This window comes from Pipistrellus kuhlii, unplaced genomic scaffold (assembly GCF_014108245.1).
Source record: "Pipistrellus kuhlii isolate mPipKuh1 unplaced genomic scaffold, mPipKuh1.p scaffold_m20_p_7, whole genome shotgun sequence".
Classification (NCBI taxonomy): Eukaryota; Metazoa; Chordata; class Mammalia; order Chiroptera; family Vespertilionidae; genus Pipistrellus; species Pipistrellus kuhlii.
This window is the reverse complement of record NW_023425573.1, coordinates 10,827,559-10,844,098: the sequence shown is the minus strand read 5'-3', so window position 1 is coordinate 10,844,098 and position 16,540 is coordinate 10,827,559. Positions and strand designations below refer to the sequence as shown.

The following is a 16,540-nucleotide window of genomic DNA, read 5'->3' as shown; positions in this document are numbered from 1 at the left end:
GATTTGCTGACATGATCCATATAGTGAAAGCTGTGGACATCAGAGGGACATCATCTTAAATGCTTACCAGAGGGACATCATCTTACCCACTCACTGGTGACAAATGGCAAGTGAGTAGGTACCATGGCATAGCACAGGTGGTGGTGGCAATGTCCAAGAGAACATACCAAGTGCCATCATTCTGTATAATGGATTCACTTATAGTCACAATATTTGGAACTGTGGATATGGAAGTAACAACTTGATTCTATTGGTGATAATCTACTATAAGTCTCCAACTCCATTAGCAAATTTGACTGGGTAGTTGTTCTGAGATAATGCATCTGTTACTTTCTTTGTAGCCTGTAAGTCCTTAATGAAGGCTGTTACTGCTCTTTGCTCTCCTAGAATTACAGTGTTAGACCACCTGGGAAGGCACAGGGAGACAAGTTGGGTAATGACTTACATTTCACACCAGTATTTCTCTAGTTGTGGCTCTTCTGATTCTAGTTGTGGCACTTATGAAATGAAGATGAACAAGCACGTAACACAATAATTGCTCCTACACATCCAGATATAGAAACAACAGTATATTCAATTGATCTACAGAGCCCCATCCACAAGGTTATGTTAGTTCCCTTCCCCATTGTGAACCTTGCCAAACCCCATACCAGAATCTAAGTGCCTTTGCTTTCCACAGGTGCACTTAAGATTCTTGTGCACCCATATCCAGCAGAGCTATAAAAGATTGTGCCCTACCCTCTCTGAAATTCCCCAGCAAACCCGAATGGCTATATAGAGCGTTCTAGCTCCTTTAGGGACAAGAGAGCTTGGCTCCACCTCCAATCATGTTTCTCCTCAAGTAGCTGAGATTAGGTTAAGGTGGAAGGGAGGTGACATGGATGCAGGAGGAGGAAGCAACTCCATGCCACTTAACAGTGCTTCACATTTTCTTTCAGTTTTGAGTAGTGTAGCAGCAACTCATGGCTCAATCCAATGAACTTCTGTTGCTGTTGATCTTTCCAATACTCTATATCAGGAAGCAAGGTCTTCATAGCTGACAACTTTTACTTCATCTTTGGGAATGCCTTGACAGCAGTCTTATCTATACTGCTTTCTGTAAAGGACCATGAAGTCTGTGTGTCCTGATAGCTTGGAATTGGTTTGCAAAGCAGTGAAGCTACTCTGTGGAGTCTACTTCAGTCCGAAACATCTGCTGTCCCATTACCATGATGACATCTCATAAATTCTTACCTGTTTTCAACATAGAGGCTAGAAGAGTTATCCAGAGCAAGCCAACTGCAAAAATTTATCTGTATTTCTTTGCTTCTGTTTCTCATTTCCTAGGGTATCATCTTCATCAGCATTTTGTACCCAACACAGGGTAGTAAGAGCCTGAATACTAGTCAATGTCTGAGTATGTTTTTCCACAAGAGTTCATCTGCTTCAGGGAAATCTCATTGGAGGGCCAAAAACTATGTTACAGCAGCCAAAACTCACCACAAAAAAACTGAGATATTTTACTATTGTTTTGAAATGGGTGTAAGATTGACACTAATACTCCAGAGTAGTTGACCATAAGATGGCCGAGCTGTTGTCACTGTTCCCTTACAGGTATCACACAGTCTGTATCCTCATCTCCCAAGCAAACCAGCCAAAGTTCTGATGATTCACTTGGCTTCTGTCCATGGCAGTCATGAATTCCTGTCCTGTTATCCTCAGTGTAGGTCTGCATCTCTGTAACTGTTGTCAAAGAGTAAAATCTTCTGAGGACAGACTTGGGTACCAATTGTTAAAACGGAACAAATAATCAGATTGGCAAAGAAGTCTTCCCACCTGGAGGATAATTAGCAACAACCAGGGCACTGTTCAGGCAGCTGAACCTATTACTCCATACTTGGCTTGCAAGTTCCTCTCCAATTTCCCCTTCTCCCCCATTACCAGGCAATGAAGTGGAGGACTATTTATTGCCCAATTGATCATACAAGTTGGTCAGCATATTCAACTATCGATTCCCATGGGCTTCCCCTAAATCCAACTGATCAAACCACAAAGTCCTTATCCTGCATCATTCAGAAAGCCAACTCTGAAAGTATCTCATCTTGTCACCAACGCTGTCAAGAACTTACCTACATGTAAGCTAACAAGTTAGCCTGCCAGGGCTCTGAGCATGCTAATAGAAGACATGAGTCTCCTGAGTCAGAGACAAAGGACAGATTGTTACTTAGAGCAATATCAGTAACTATCAGTTCCTCAAGCCTTAGTTGCCACAAAGGGATCTGAAGAAGGCTGAATAACAACTGCACATGCAATGGATTACTTTACAGGACAGGAATCATGTGCCTCTCACAGATGTGCAGAGAGGCAAGAGAATCATAATGGTTTCTGACAGTATGAAAAAATTTATGTAATGATGTTCATCACATATTAACTATTGACACTGATAATTTCTGGGTGGTGGCTTTATAGGCTCTTTTTTGGGGGGGGGGGAGTACTGCTTGAAGAATCATAAGCATGCATTATTTTCAACTCTGTACTTTAAAAAATTCATTAGGAACATTCCATCAAGATAATAATTTGAGTTTTTACAAAGCTCCTATGAAATGAGCAGAGATATACAAATAGAGAAAAATCTATATGCATTTAAAAAACTGAGATTACTAGTTAGCGTTAGGACAGGAGTTAAGAGCTCCTCTAAATGGTTCAACTAAAGAAACTTTAAAATAAATGAAAGGTGCATGTACAGAAAAGAAACTAATAAGGGATGTAGATGGCAACAGTGAGATGTTACCACTCCAGCCAGAACCCAGTGTTAGCTGGAGGTATGGAGGTGGGGCCCCCAGTAGTAGCTGTGCCTGTGAAGAAAAATCCATTGTAAGAATCAGCACCAATAGGAAGACAGTGGGATAGAAAACCCAACCTCCTCTCCAATGTCCTGCCATGCCTGCCATGTGCTGGATATAACTGGAAGTCAACTAGAAAGAGAATCTAGTGAGGCAGCTCATAGGGTATAAGGAAAGATAAAAATGGATAGAAATTTTTAAATTATTTCAAAAGAAGGTCTATTAGGACCAATTGGAAAAGCTCCCTTTACTACAAAAATTATGGAAACTATTTTTATCTTTTATAGTCTCAATTAGTTTAAAAATTCATTGTATCTATGAAAAGAAAGCATATAGATTAGAAAAACTTCAAGGTGAAAAAAGTGAATTAAAAGATAGAGGATAAAATAATTGTAAGGTGCATTTCACACACATGGCTTGCATTGATTCAAAGAGCAGAATAATCAAAGACAGAGTTTGGGAGATCATGGCATGTCTCCCATCTGTCCATTCCTCAAGTATTAAAATTTCATAAATAGAATTCACAGCTTCGTGAAGGGAATGAAATTTAAGTGGATGAACAGAATATTAGTGATACTGCATATATCACTTCTGCCTTTAATCCTAGAAGCTTTAAATTCAAGAAACTCAAACATAATAGGAGCCCTATCACTACTCTTTTTTATTTTTAAGAAATTTTTATTTTTTTTATACACAAACACAATTTATTATATCACTTGTTCTAATAATATTCTTTTTTTATTTTTTTTAAATTATTATCTGTGTACATCCTATCACTACTCTTTATGGGATGTGGAATTAATCTAGCTGCCGATGCCTGGTATTTTCTATGCTAGAGCTAGGTAGAGTATTCTCCTTAAGAGTATTAAAAATAATTTGCATTTCCTATGACTTGATGATTTTGATTAATCCAAATGAAGAGGTCCAGAGTTGTAATATATTCAGAAATTCTAAAAAATGCAATACCCTACAGTATTTGTAACTAATGAACTAATTAAAAAATATTTGTTGAGTGCCTATCATGGCCTTATCACTATTCTAAATGGTAAGACACTGTGGTAAGAATACTAGTATATCACTACCATCTAGAATTAAAATGGAGTGGAAATGACAGACAATAAGCAAGTAAGCAAATATGTAATATGATACCAGGTAATGAGACTTGAAGAAAAAGTAATTAGGGTTCGGGGGATTGGGAGATTATTTTACATATAATGGTCACAGAAGCCCCCTCTAAGGAGGGAACAGCTTGAATAGGGACCTGAATGATGTGAATAAATGAACCCTGAGAAGATCTAGGGGGAAAGCATCCCATTTGAGAAGAGAATAATTGTGGCACTGCTGCTGATTACACAATAACCACTTCCTATACTACCTTGTTTCTGACAGAATCTGAATTTTGCTTGTAACAGAAGTGTTTATAGTTCAAAATTCTTCTTTGAAGCTAGAGATAGTCATGTGATCCAATTCTACTCAATGAGACACAACATCTACTGGGAGATTACGGGTTAAACTTCTGTATCTCATATATTTAATTTATTGAGATACAGGTTTCAAATGTAAAACTTGAAAAACATAATGTACACACTGTATCATGCACCCATCACCTCAAGCAAAGTCTCTTTATGTCTCCATTTATCCCCCCTTTGCCCACCTACTCCCACCCCCTTTTCTCTCTGGCTCTCACCAACTGCTGTCTGTGTATATGTTTTATACATATACATAATTTGTTTTGTTAAATCCCTTTATCTTCTTTCATCCAGTCCCCAACCTGGCTAGGTAGCTCAGTTGGTTAGAGCATCATCCAAATACACCATACTTCTGTTTCTTTGTAAAAATAAAAGTGAGCAGTTGCAAAAGAAGTACTTGATTGCTCTACCCCACATTCTTTCACCTGCCTTGATCCATATATGATGCCTAGGACTGAAGCAACATCTTATGATGATGAAATGTCAAGCATGAGCATAAAAGGAGGAAGAGGATGGAAGGGGAGAATGGGAGGGGGAAGGAAAGGGGGAAAAGAGGGGAAGGAGGATAAAGCAGAAGAGGAAGAAGAGGAGGAAGAGGTTCCTGGTTTTGTTAAGCCACTGAATCAATGCCCCAAAATTCTCACCTCATGACTTCATTACTCAGGGCCCAATGGCATTTTGAGTAAAAAGTGGTTTCAAGGTCTAGATCACAGGATGAGGCTGTAAGAATTGTTAAGACCTCAAAAAAAGATTTAAGGTGGTTATCACAGACCAACTCATGTAGACAAAAAATGTTCTAAGTAACTTAGGGTGCATAGACAGGAAAGTTTCTAAGGTTTTCAAGGATATGGTACTATAGAACCTTGACGATGAGCCAAGGCAAGTAGCCTGCCTTGAAGATGTAACATTTGGCTGGGGTCATAATTTGACACATAGGAAGCTCACAAGACCTTTAAGATAACCATAGCATCTTGGACTGAAAGAAATAGAGACACTTTAAAATTAAAAGAGGGTTTCAACTTTCTACAGACAAGACATGAGCTGCAAAACAACTCAGTTACACATATAAGCTCATTTTTAGAGAGAGAGAGAGAAAAAATGATCATTCAGAAGATAAAGCCTAGTCCCAAGGGCAGAGCCAGGAGCTTCCGAGTTGGTATGGCCCACTCACTGCCTTCACTTTCCCCTTCCTTCACCTTCAGAATATGGCAGTTTTTCTGATCCTGACTCCTTCAATATAAGCAGCGGATAGCTAACGAGTATCTTCAGTTCGCAGTGAAGCCATACTGAGGAAGCCTCTTTCTTGAGGCTGATTTAGATGTTAAAATTCTGTATCTCAAGCCTAAACCTGGTACAGTAGAATATGAGTCTAAGGATCTTGGAAAAGCAAAGAGATCAGGAGAAACCAAATGACAGCATAGGTAAACACCTAACTGCAGCCACACACAACAATTTCAATAAAATACAACTAAAATACAAAATGGACATTACCCAGAACTACAGGAAAGTCGACTGACTGGAAATTCTACAACGAGAAGGAAAGAGAAAACCAGAAGGAAAATCAGAGGAGCTGTAAAAGCCTAAGGTACAGAGACACGGTGCGCAGACATAATGCACGCATGGAGAGGACGAAGCTGGAGAGGAAGGGGAGGCTGAGTGCCTGGCTGGCGTTTCCTAGTGGGAAGGAGATAAAAGCTCAGGACTATGCTGAACCCCAGTTTCAACAGCACTAAACCCCAGTTCTGGGCGAGACCCTGGGGACCCAGACACATAAGGAGGGAGTCTGGGCTGTAAGGTGGAACCTCAGGGGAGCGGCGAAAGGCAGTCCCGGAGGCGCACACATTACGTGCAGAGGATGGACTATTGACTCTGATGCTAGATTGCCCTCGCGGGAAGGAAACAAAAGCTCCAGACTGTGCTGAGCTCCAGTTCCAACTGCACTGAACCCCAGTTCTAGGCCAGACCCTGGGGACCCAGGCTCATATGGAGGGAGCCTGGGCTGTAAGGTGGAAACTCAGGGGAGCGGCAAAAGGAAGTCCCGGAAGCGCGCACATTGCTCGAAGAGAACGGAGTGTTGACTGTGCCATAGGATTGCCCTAGCGGGAAGGAGACAAAAGCTCCAAACTGCTCTGAACCCAACTTTCAACTAAACTGAACACCAGTTCCGGGCTCATTGGGGGAGAGCCTAGACTGTTTGGTAGTAGGCAAAACTCGAGGGCACCTTTCTCTCAGAGGTGCTTACAATGAGTACTGAAGGACACTGAGGAACACTAAGACTCAGGAGCCTCATAGGACAAGGCTGATAGAAGTCAAGGCTGTAGGCTCAACCCTGAAACTCCGCTCCATCCAAGCTGAACACAGAGACTTTTAAGGCTACCAACTCAGGGAAGCTGCAAAAATGCTGAGACAAGGAAACAGATCACAAATGAAAAAAGATGGAGGAGAAAAATCGACTGGATAGAGTTCAAAACCACGCTTATAAGGAAGATTTTTCAAGAATTTCCTAGAAAAGGCCAATAAAATAAATGAGACCTATGAGAATATGAAAAGGACTCAACTAGAAATAAAGAATACATTGTCTGAAATAAAAAATATTATACAGAGTCCTAAAAACAGAATGGAAGATCGCAAGAATCAAGACAAAGATTTGGAACACAAAGAGCCAGAGGACACTCGTCCACAGAAGCAAGAAGATACGAGATTCCAGAAAGTTGAAGATAATGTAAGAAACCTCTGGGACAACTTCAAGCAACCCAACATCAGAATTATGGAGGTCCCAGAAGAAGAGAGAGAGCAAGATACCAAAAACATACTGAAAGAAATAGTGACAGAAAACTTTCCCCCACCTGGTGAAAGAGTTAGGCTTACAAGTCCAGGAAGCACACAGAACCCCAAACAAAAGGAATCCAAAGAGGACCACACCAAGACACACCATAATTAAAATTCCAAGAGCAAAAGACAGAGAGAGAATATTAAAAGCAGCAAGAGGAAAGCAGGTAGTTACCTATAAAGGAGCACCTATACAATTGTCAGCTGATTTCTCAACAGAAACCATGCAGGCCAGACGGGAATGGCAAGAACCAACAGCCAAAAATACTCTACCCAGCAAAGCTATCACTCAGAATCGAAGGCCAGATAAAGAGCTTCACAAATATAAAAAAGCTAAAGGAGTTCTTCACCACCAAACCAGAATTATATGAATTGCTGAAGGGGGTTCTTTAGGAAGAGGAAGAAAATAAAGATAAAAATTATGATCAACAAATACGTAACTATCAACAAGTGAATCTAAAAACCAAGGGAATTTAAAAATCTGATTAACAGTATTAACTGGTGAATATAATACAATCAGAGGTATGGAAGGGGAGTGAACTGATGATTCTCAGGAAAAAGGGGAGTGGGGGGTGTGGGAAGAGACTGAACATAAACCGTGCACCTATGGATGAGGACAATGGAGGATGGGGAAAGGGCAGAGGGTTGGGTGGGAACCTGGTGGAGGGGAGCAATGGAGGGGGGAAAATGAGGAACATTTGTAATAATATGAACAATAAAGATTTATTTAAAAAAAAAAAAAAGGAAAAGCAAAAGCAAAGAGATCAGAGATACCAGAAATATGTAAAAGTATAACAAAATGTAAATTGAAAGGAAATTTAAAAGCCGGAAAGTTATTTCAGTGGAAATTTTAAATAAAACTGTTCATACGTTTCCCCCCCCTCTTTACATGGTGAGTATAAATAGGAATCCTACATAATAAAGAGGTAACATGCTAATTTGTCCATTAAGTGTCCAAGTCACGACCAGTCAATGGGTTGTGCACACACAGGAACGGGGATGGGGGCTGGGACTTCTGCCCCAGCAGAGGCACACCCAGGCCTGCCCCAGCGCTGAGGTCAAGCTGCCTGCCTGCATCCCTGGTCAGGGCCATGATGCTGCTTGCCTGTGTCCCTGACCTGGGATGTGGTGCCTGCATGTGTGCATCCCCAATCCACCTCCGAACTCCCTCCCCCCAGGGCAGAGCTGCTTTGGTGTCTCAGTGAACTTCGTAACTGACCCAAGGAGGAAACCGAGAGGGGAGAGGCCAGGAGCTGTAAGTTCCCAGCACTTTAGCCACTTGAAAACAGCCCCGCTTTGAATTTGAGGTGGATGTACATTCAGTTGAGAAGTGAGGGTGGCTGAAAACCAACATCGCTGGGCTCCGGTACAATTAAAGGAAATGTGTCTACTAGACTTTCCCCAGCCCTCTCCCCATTTCCACTGCCCACAAAAATCCCAGGCCCAGCCCCAGTTCTGTCTTCATGTTTTAGTCCCCTGTTCTCCAACCTCTGAGGAAAGAAATAAGGAAAGAGACCATGCTGCCTCCAGAAAGTATCTATATATCTGATTGGCCGGTCGCCTCCAGTAGAGAGAGGCCAGACTGCGGCTTAGGCCGTTTCCCCATAGACATCATATGAGGGCTCCCGGACTGTGAGGGGGGCAAGAGGGGCAGGCTGGGCTGAGGAACTCCCCTCCCCAATGCACAAATTTTCGTGCACTGGGCCTCTAGTCTTTACTAAGACACACTTCTGCTTGGAGACATTTGAATGCATTTTCAATTTATTTGTATTTAATTTGTTGTTTTAAATGAATTAATTTTGTTTTCCTAGTCTTATACTAATATGAGGGCAAATACCTTTATTATTTTAAAAAAATATATTTTATTAACTCTCTAAAGAGAGGAAAGGAGAGGGATAGTTAGAAAAATCAATGAGAGAGAAACATCGATCAGCTGCCTCCTACACATTCCCTACTGGGGATGTGCCCACAACCAAGGCACATGCCCTTGACCGGAATCGAACTTGTGACCCCTCAGTCCACAGGCCGAAGCTCCATCCACTGAGCCAAACCAGTCAGGGCAAGGGCTAATACCTTTAGTTCAAGGTCTTCCTTTGGATTTTGGCTTTGAAAGCTACCTTTTGATTTTTTAATTTGGAAAAACTAAACTTGTGTTCTTTCTTCTAACTAAGCTTAGACTGCTATTTTCCTACCTAATTTCTGTTGGGAATAATCCTCTTTATTCTACTGGGATTTACTATTAATAATATTTTCCAACATTACCTCTGATGCAGATGACTGTGGTTTTAAAATGCTAGGATGTTTAATTAATACTTTTTCTTCTGATTGAGAGGGCTTTTTCAGTTTTCTGTCTGGAGCAGATTCATAATGGTATTCCTCTAGAGGAACTATTTTGTTCCCTTCAGTTATTGTCAGGTTAGGAATAGTGAACAATAGAGCAGTTCTTTGTTTTGCTGGTTCATCCTTTTTAGAGGCAAACTCCTTTGGATGATCTCTATCCTCCTTGTTCAAAGTTGGTAGAGTCTCGCCTTTCTTATCATCATTACCCAGTAACTAGAAAATATATCAATAAAACAAGCTACCAATTAGACATTACTGACTAGAAATATTTAAAACTAACAAAACTGGACTTAAAATCATTTGTACCCTTATCCTTTATTATAACAAGTTACCATCAATATTTGTAAATTATTGCAGTCCTTATAAAAGAATTGAGCGATTTTCTACTTGCCTGAAAACATGGACTATTTTCCATAACAATGTTCATACTACTTTATAAATCAATGGTTCTCATACATTCAGATGTTATAAATCAGCAATATTTCAAAAAAGAATATAGTATAACTTTTTATTTATACTATTACCAACATATCATAAAATAAAGGGCATTTTAATAGTAAAATAGTACAAAGAATGGTAATGGTATCTACACTAATAAAAGAGAAATGTGTAAATTGACCTTACCTCCATAATGCCCACAAACAAATCAGGAGGGAATATGTAAATTAGCAGGACAAAGATGGCAGCAGCCCCATCCCCCAGCTCCTCCAGACATGGAGCAGCCAAGGGGGGCAGGGCATCTGCTATGAGGGTGAGGGCAGGGGCAGAGAGAGCTACAGGAGCAGTGCTCTGGCCCAGAATGAAGCCTGCAGACACCAGCTAGAGTTAATGAAGCCGGAAGGTGGCAGCCAGAGTGAAAGCCTGGGTCCCGGGTGCCGGAGGAAAACCAGTGCTGGCTGCCAGGTGAAGGAAGGCCTATTGCACAAATCTTTGTGCAACAGGCCTCTAGTCTTATAATAAAGGACTGCTAAACTAAATAAATTGAGCTTTATGAAAAGTTCCCTATCTTTTTCCCCCCTTCCTCCCGCTTCCTGGACTTAGTGAAACAGTACATATTAACTCTTCAACTGATATTTGACCCAAAGGTGAAAATCATTAAATCCCATTTGTTAAGTAATATAGAAGAGTCTTTTATTTTTTATTGATTTACATAAGAATTCACTACTTTATGGAATGTACCTTCTGTAAAATTAGATAAAATATTATGTGAACTCCTTTTATAAGATATAGATTATCATTACATAGAGAAAAAATAAAGAATGTGGCATCCATTTCTAAGTTCATTATGCAGAACTTGATGCTTTTTCTTTTACCTGCCCCCTTCTCTTTGTCCCCTATCTTCATAGATATTTTTAAATATTACTATTTTATGCTAAAACTTCTCCTTTAAGAGTATAATTTTACTTAAACAAGTCGTGTAACTAACAATATTATCATAACAAAAATAACAGGATAAACTGAATAACTTCTTGAGTGCTTTTCTTTCCATTTGTAAATATTTCTCCATTTATAAATATTTCATCCCTTTAAAAAATAGTGACTATTAGAAGTTGTTTTCCAAGTTCCCTTACCTCAGTTGGAATAGTTTCAACTTCCTTATTTATATAAGAGATATCTGTTAAATTAACAGAATATTTTATTATATAGAAAATAAACTTATTAATATGTACACCAATAAATTATTATTATTATTATTTTTCTCACCAAGAATAAAGAACAATTTAAATCAAGATAGCTATTTAAACAAACACTATTTAGTAAAGACAGACAGATGAATCTCTTGGAAGATCGGGAAGAATGTACAAGTGTGAAGGTAAAATGAAAACATATAAAGTGATGACATTTCAGATCCATCGATTAAAACATAAAAGCAGGTATTCAGTGTATTTTGCTAAAAGTCAAAAGAAAAGAAAATAAACCCCAGAGGGTCAGTGATAAGGTTGGAATTGGAAAAAAGAGTGAAAAGAGACCATTTAAGAGAGGCTGAATAAAGCACTTGTAAACTTTTTCTAAAAATACAAAGGATCCATTTTAGTAAAGAAAAAAGGAAAACCTAAAAGAAAGAGAGAGGGAATAAAAAATTGAGATATAAAGGAATGAAGTTTAGTAAAAAAAATTATATGATCATTACTAGCTGCACCATCATGATCAGCTCATTTTTTCTGAGCCTTGCTTTTCTCGTATATAAAATAGGCTAATGATATGTTAAAGGTATGACACAAATATATGTAAGATGTAAGCAGCCATATGGTTAAATGCTTGAGTTCAACAGAGTAGGCTCAAATTCAATCCTTACCATTTATTGGCTGTGTGACCATTGTTGGTTTGATCCTCTTTTTTTTCATCTGTAAAAATGTGGTTAAATAATAATAGTGCCCTCAATTGACTGCTGTGAGGATTGACTTATAGAACCCAAGTAAAGTGCCTAGAACATTGTGATTAATAAATGTTAGCTATGTCCTCGCCAGTTTGACTCAGTGGATAGAGTGTCGGCCTTTGGACCAAAAGGTCATCGGTTTGATTCTAGTCAAGGTCACATACCTTGGTAGCAGGCTCCTCTCTGGCCCAGGCCCTGGTTGGGGCTCGTGCAGGATGCAACCAATTGATGTGTTTCTCTCACATCTATATTTCTCTCTGTCTTTCCTTCTCTTCCACTCTCTTTAAAAATTAATGAAAAAACACCCTTGGGTGAGAAAATAAATGAGTAAATAAATAAATATTCTCTATAACTATAGGAAACCATAGGAATACCAAAAGGAAAGAAGTCACTAGATGATCCAATGAGACTTAAAATAAGCTCTTTGGATAAGTGGAAAAATTAAAAAAAAAAAATATATATGACCACTACTAGTGAGTGAAAGAGGTAAACATACCATCTTGAACAGTGATACTGAAGAGAGAAATGCGATTCCCCTACACCTAAAAACTGAATGTTTCAGGCGAAGAGTGAACTAAAGATGCAGCAGCTCAGCCAGGCCGATTGACCTCAGGGGTTAAGAAATGAATATATAGATGCCTGATGTAGCCAGAGAAGGAGAGGCAGTGAAGTAGAAAAGTCACCTGTGACCAAAATCTTATAACAATGTACTTATTCCACACCTTCAGAATTTAAGATTTTAAAGATATGGTATTATGCATCCATTTTAACTTTCTAAATGAAACTTTTTACAGAGATTTTTTTAAAAACAAAAAAGATTGCATGAACAGTTTTTTCCATTGATTAAATATCTTACTGATAATTGTGTTGTTTGCAAATTTAATGCTAATTTAATTTCCTGTCCTTCTCTCTTTCATTCCCTTTCTCTTTCACACACAACACACAGACACACCCTCTACCTAAGAGACCAACAGCTCTACAGTTAACAATGTTTAAAATACTTTTTCATAGGTCATAGTTAAAATTTAACTTTTTTCTTGTCCTTAAAGTAGGAAAAGGACCATTAAAAAATTAAAATAACTGGATTAAGTCTAAGTCTTTTCTTTGGAGTGTTACAAAAGAAATACTACGTACTTAAACTATAATGAAAGGCATATTTGTTCCTTATCAAAACATGAAATCCACTTAAAGCAAATTACTAATTTTATATTTGTGATATAACTACCCTGTTTTTAATTATCTTAATAATAAACACAAAAAGTAAACTAGTTTCTTAACCTGATGTATCTTCAGGCTTCTTTTCAATTTGGTTTTCAGGTACCTCATGGATATTACTTCCCTAGAACCAAAAAAAGATGAAGAAAGAAAGAAAAAAAATGTATTAGACAAATGTTTAAAGAGCTAAACATTTTTCTCTGCCTTCTTTTAATATTTTTAATGTACAGAAGACAAGAAGGATATGGGTCTGTGAGAAAACCAAACCAAACAGCACTGTTTTAAAGAGAGATACATCTGGCTAGGATTTGTAGGATACCCAGGAGGATAACCAGGAATTGATAGGGTATTTAATGATGACTGCATGATTGTATGAGAAAAAGATTATAAGATAAATGATATAATGTAATTTTGAGGACTGTGTGTAGAGGGCCCCCTGGGAAGGCACGTGGGCATTTCTTTAATTATTGTCTGCTGAATTCAGGGTGATGGGCAGAGCAGCACCCTGGGAACACCCTTTGCCAAAAAAGGAAAGAGTGTTATCAGCTTGACCTTCATTTCAGCCCAGGGATCTGTAGTAGCAGGCTTAGACATGTAAATCCAGTCAAGCACAGGAATGCTGGGGTCTACTCAAGAATGCAAATAAGCTCCTTTGATCCTAAATTTTGGTGATACTTCCTGGTATTTGAGGGTATAAAATAAATGCCCTGTGTGGGCTAGGGGTCCCTGCCTCTCCTTCAGAGGTGGCAGCAGTTCCACCCAGCTCCCAGCTTTATAAATCTATCTCTGTGTCTTCTTTCTTTTATTTCTCAATCCCTGGCCACCTCAACTTAGAACTGGTTCGTTCATCTCTCTCTCCCTGCTGAACGCAGAAAAGGGACATCCCCACCATATCTGGCCCCCACACGGTGGGAGGAAACATGACTTTTTAATTAAAATATATTATGGCCTCTGAGTTGATAAGAGATGTGGATCTTTACAAAATTCCAAGAAGAATTATAAGGTAGAGTAATCATGCTTATATATACTGATTTTTCAGTAAGAACCCAAAGTCCATAGTCCCTTTAATGAAGAACCCTCAAATTTTTCCTAAAATACCTATTCAGTTTGGTAATGCTAATCCATTTATTCCATAGCAGCAGAACTCTGCCCAATTATAGCAGAGATAATAAAAATCATGAATATATTAATATAACTACAATTTCATTGGTTTATCTATCTACTGAAATCCCTGTGAATTCTTATTGCCAAGTAAAAATAGAGGTTAGGCGAAACCAGTTTGGCTCAGTGGCTAAAGCGTCGGTCTGCGGACTGAAAGGTCCCAGGTTCGATTCCAATCAAGGGCATATACCTTGGTTGTGGGCATATCCCCAGTAGGGGGTGTGCAGGAGGCAGCTGGTCTATGTTTCTCTCTCATCAACGTTTCTAGCTCCCTATCTCTCTCCCTTCCTCTGTGGAAAATCAATAAAATATTTTTAAAAATTTTTAAATAGAGGTTAGACTGCATTTCTAAATATGAAATCTTACTTATATATATGATAAGGGTCTAAATTTGTAAAGAACTCTAACAACTCATCAATAAAAATACAAATAACCCAGCTTATAAAATTAGCAAAGGAATTGAATAAGCATTAATCCAAGAAAACATACAAATGAGCAATAAGCACATGAAAAGATGCTAACATCATTGGTCATTAGAGAAATGCAAATCAAAACCACAATGAGATACCACTTCAAAATCACTACAACAGCTATATTTTTTAAGGAGAAATAAGTGTTGGAGAAGATGTTGAACCCTCATGCATTGCTGGTTGAAGGTAAAATTGTGCAACTGCTATGGAAAACAGTTTGGTAATTCCTGAAAAAGTAAAACAGGGAATTACTATGTTATCCAGCTATTCCACTCCATGCATATCCCCTTCACCACCACCAAATTAAAAACATATGATCACATAAAAACCTGCACACAAATATTCACTTTGTAGTGGAAACAACCTATCAGTTGAATAGATAATAATGCCTATCAGCTGAATAGATAAATAAAATGTTATATATCTATAGAATGGAATATTATCTTACAATATAAGAAATAAAGTATTGATACATGCTACAATAAAGATGAACCTTGAAAACACTATGTTAAGTTAAAAAAGTAAGTCAGAAAGGACCATATATTGTATGCTTTCACTTATATTAAATGTCTAAAATAAGCAAACCTATAGAGACTGAAATTAAGGCTAGGGAACATGGGAACTTGAAGGATACAGACTAAGGTGTGGGGTTTCTTTGGGGGATAATGAAAATGTTCTAAAATTGATTGTAACAATGGACACTTTATTATATTTTTAAATAATCTTGTATAGATGCTTTGAGAGAAGGTAGCATTCTTTTTGTTTTAAAATGTTTTTTTTTTAATTTTTATTGATTTCAGAGAGGAAGGGAGAAGAGAGATAGAAACATCAATGATGGCTGCCTCCTATATGCCCCCTACTGGGGATCAAGCCCATAACCCAGGTATGTGCCCTTAACCAGAAAAGAACCCGGGACTCTTTGGTCCACAGGCCAAAATGGCTAGGGCAAATTGTATAAATTCTATCCACTGAGCCAAATTGGCTAGGGCAAATTGTATACTTTAAATGGGTGAATTATATACTATACAAATTATATCTCAACAAGCTGTTAAAACAGATCTAGAGACAGAGAAGCCTTAGTCAGACCATCAAATCTCAGAGGGAAGGTAGGAGAGGGTGGGAGTAAGGGGGAGAGATCAACCAAAGGACTTATATGCATGTATATAAGTCTAACCAATGGACATAAACACCAGGGGGTGAGGGCATGAGTTGGGGGGAGTTAATGGGGAGAAAAGGACACACATGTAATACCTTAATCAATAAAGAAAAAAAAGGGAAAAATCCAAGCTGTTAAAATACTAAACCTTATAAATTAATAATAAATATTTATTGAATGTCACATTATAAAAATAGTAGAGTGCATGAACCATAACATTTTTATATCAAGAACATAAATAATATCTAATCATCACTTTTAATTATCATAATCTTCTAAAATAAAAATTATTAAAAGCTCTATCTGGGAGAACATATGTTAATTACCTTAAGTTTATTAGGTTCCAATTTGGGGTTAAGAATTCCTTCTAAATATGTAGCTTTTTCTCTCCAAGTAGGCAGATCTCTATATTCTTTTTTCATTTTTTCCAGCCTAAAAAAAGAAAAGACAGAGTTATAGATTTAATAAGCAAGAAAAATATATGGTAGATTCACAATAAAATTCATCTAGTATGATCCATTTTTAAAAGTTCTAAAAGAGGCAAACCAATAATATATTGTTTAAGGAAACAAAGCAAAGATGGCAGACTCTGGCTAGTCTGCAGCAAAGACAAAGAAGGCAGACTCTGGCTGGAGTGAAGGCCTGGATCTCAGATGCCAGAGGAAAATCGGTGCTGGAAGCCAAGGGAAGGAAGGCCTATT

At 38.3% G+C, this 16,540-nt stretch overlaps 1 protein-coding gene across 1 annotated transcript in view; it reads right to left on the bottom strand.

Moving 5' to 3' along the window:
• Positions 1-16,540, bottom strand: part of C2CD6 (C2 calcium dependent domain containing 6) — a 59,429-nt gene that overhangs the window by 26,756 nt on the left and 16,133 nt on the right. Inside the window, 4 exon segments of the mRNA XM_045575466.1 lie at positions 9,383-9,619; positions 11,032-11,075; positions 13,116-13,176; positions 16,166-16,271. Coding sequence (XP_045431422.1) covers positions 9,383-9,619; positions 11,032-11,075; positions 13,116-13,176; positions 16,166-16,271 — 448 coding nt within the window.